This window comes from Helianthus annuus, chromosome 5, assembly GCF_002127325.2.
Source record: "Helianthus annuus cultivar XRQ/B chromosome 5, HanXRQr2.0-SUNRISE, whole genome shotgun sequence".
NCBI lineage: Eukaryota > Viridiplantae > Streptophyta > Magnoliopsida > Asterales > Asteraceae > Helianthus > Helianthus annuus.
Window position 1 is genome coordinate 107,931,546 of NC_035437.2, and position 3,159 is coordinate 107,934,704.

Genomic DNA, 3,159 nt, shown 5'->3' on the forward strand with positions numbered 1-3,159 from the left:
CGACTAGGAGTTACACGTATCAACCAAAGCATGACGCCTAACTTAAAACCTAACTACTTTTATGCCATATCAAAAACATATCAAGCCGAGGAATGAGGACAACGTCTTAACTTAAAACCTAACTATTTTTATTTTGTTTTTTTTTTTTTTTGAACATCAAAGGAGATTTCATCAAAAATACAGGCCAGCAAGACGCTACAATCCACACCAAGATACATCACACAAAAGGAGAGCAACATGCCACCAGGACTAACACCATAAGTAAACATCAAAGTCAAACACCTTAATCTTTGACCGATGCATCCGCCAAGAGAAAGATAACTCCTTTATTTCGTCAACCAACTTGAACCAAGCCCTGTTGAAAACCAACTCCTTCCTTGCCAGCCCAACTATTTTTATGTGGGGTTCGTTGTTTGTTTGGGTTTTTAATGGTTGGCACCCCTAATTTCAACAATCAACATGGCACTACAAACATAGGAGTGCTCCATTTGAATTCAGAGCTCTGGTCTGGTTTTGGCTGCTCATCTTGATTTTAAAAACCATGAAGCATTTCAAGGCATTTTGATCCCAAAAGCCAAAGCCAAGGCCAAGGCGAGAAGCAAGACCTTCACACACCCAAGGTGTTGCTCTGTATATAACCAAACAAGTTTTACGTACAACCTTCACTTTTACATACCAACCTTTTTATCAAGTAAACCATTTATAACTTCTTTTATCTCTTCGGTTGTTACTTGTTTGTAACATATTAACCACCCAAATCTACCATCTCTTTTACATACCAGACTTTTTATCAACTAAACCGAATAATAACTTCTTTATCTCTTCGGTTGTTTAACATATCAACCACCAATATTCATCAATTCTGACCCAGATGTGAATGTAGCGCGGCCTAAAGGCCGTCGGGTGTTTTCCGAGGCACACTCATAACAAGAAATATCAATCCATCCCAGCTTTATTATAAACATTAACCAACAATACAAAGAGAAGTAAACAACTAAGTAAATATACAACAAAACAATACAAATCATGTTTCAGATTGAGTAAATATGTATTTACAACATAACCAACACAATAACTTAACACAATCAGTTTCCAACAACAATCAACACCCAATCACCATACCAGTTCTTACCCAACACCACCCGAATTTGACGAACAACCATCATGATCACCTACTGCAGCAGCTGCAGCCATTGTTACCAATCTCCTCTTTCTATCTTCCTCATACTCCGGATCATCAGTAGGCAACTCAAACCTACAAACCGGACACGAATTCCTCGAACCTAACCACGGAACTATACACTCACCATGATACATATGCCCACATTCCAACTGCTTAACAACCTTCCCCTCATTGTTCACCACATTATCTTTACACACAGCACATATTTCATTACAATTTGAACTATTCACCTCAACGGTGTGTAAATTCTCAACCGCTGATTTCGCTGCAGGCGGTGCACCTCTCCTCCCGATGATATCGCTGTCAGCTAGGGTTTGCAGTAACGCTTCATATCCAGCTGCATCTACATAATCTCCAGGATTGCCGACGTAAGCATCATCGTTGCTATCGTCATCATCGTTATCGTTAACTTGTAACCTAAACTCGATTGATTGATCTTCTAGTCCCATTAGCATCTCCGCCCAATCGAGAATCCGATTATGCCGGCTCGCGGCTCGGCTCGCCACTTGACGGAGCCGTAATCGGAGTACGTCACGCCGTTCTCTTCTGACGTCATCAACATCATCGTGTTCGTTATGCTCATCGTTCAAGTGCCGGATACGGAGTACGTCACGGCTATCTCTTATGACGTCATCATCATCATCGTGTTCGTTATGCTCATCGTTCAGGTACCGTAAACGGAGTACGCCACGCCGTTCTCTTCTGACGTCATCATCTCCGTTTTCGTTAAGTTCATCGATCCGATTCTCGATCTGATCTTCAATCTGTTCTTCGATCCGATTCTCGATCTGATTATCGATCTGTTCTACGTTTCGATTCTCGATCCGTTCGTTTGTTATGATGTCATCATCATCATCTTCTTCATCGTAGTACCAGCGTGACCTAACTTGATCTCGAAACTCCTGATCTTCTTCATCGGTGACGATATAGTTACCGTTATCCCAACCGTCGAGCTCGATACGGAGATAATCGTTATCACCCCAACCGTCTGCCGTACGATCGGAATCAGGCGGAGGTGGAGGCGGCTCGTCGTCTTCACGGGCCGCCTGAGCAATCAGCTGGAGAACTTGAACGAACTCGTTACCGAACGCCGGAGTCTCTTCATTGCTAACTGAAACTGAGATCGATTCAACGAATCCGTTTTTGCACTCGAAACAGACGACGTTAGGGTTGTTCGGTACGGTTTCTACAGGTACTCGTTTTTCGCATTGGTAACACCAGTATCCGGTAGGATCTGGAGTATTGGATACAGTCGCCGGTGGTGGTGGTGGTGGTGCCGGTGGCGGTTGTGGTGGTGAGTTTCCGGCCATTACCGGCGTGAAAAGTGTGTAAGATGAGAAAAAAGAATTTTGGTGTGTGGGGGCACTTGGTTTTTTGTATGGTGAGGGGATTTAGATTAGGATGGACCGTCGGATGGAGGATAGGTTGTGATTGATCGAGTGTGATCCAACGGTTGACATAGTTCACTTTCCATTTGGATGGCATAGCTATATCATATTTTTCTATTTTAATAAACAAAATAATAATGCTATTAAATAAGAGATCTTCTATTCTTATAGTATTCTCATTCAATCCATCAAATTATACATATATTCCACTAAAAAACAACTCCTATATCAATATATTTTCACTAAAAACAAATATTTTTTCTCTCTCCTTTTCAATTAAATAATATTATCATTACATTTTTCTCTCTCCTTCGCTCACAACCACTTTTAATATATATTAAAAAAATTATACTGGGTGAACAGTGTCCCCCCCAAATATACAGATGAACAGTAACATTTTCTCTCTCCTCCACTCACAACCATTTTTTATACCCTTTATAATATAAAAACTACCCATCACATATTTTGATGGTTTGGATGAGAATGCTCTTACACCATTGTTTTCTTATTTTCATATCTATAATTGTCTGTTTGATATGGGGTAATGGAATGAACGAGAGAATGGAATGGATGGGGTAATGGAACGGA

General features: G+C 40.9%; 1 protein-coding gene across 1 annotated transcript; it reads right to left on the reverse strand.

The window, feature by feature from the left end:
- Positions 1-926: 926 nt before the first annotated feature.
- Positions 927-2,653, reverse strand: LOC110940909 (E3 ubiquitin-protein ligase CIP8-like). Its single transcript, XM_022182477.2, has one exon. The coding sequence runs from the start codon at positions 2,491-2,493 to the stop codon at positions 1,129-1,131; it is 1,365 nt and encodes a 454-aa protein (XP_022038169.1). The 5' UTR covers positions 2,494-2,653; the 3' UTR covers positions 927-1,128.
- Between the last annotated feature and the right edge of the window lie 506 nt (positions 2,654-3,159).

Coding starts and splice junctions, on each gene's coding strand:
- LOC110940909 (XM_022182477.2), bottom strand. CDS start 2,493: ATGGCCGGAAACTCACCACCACAACCGCCACCGGCACCACCACCACCA.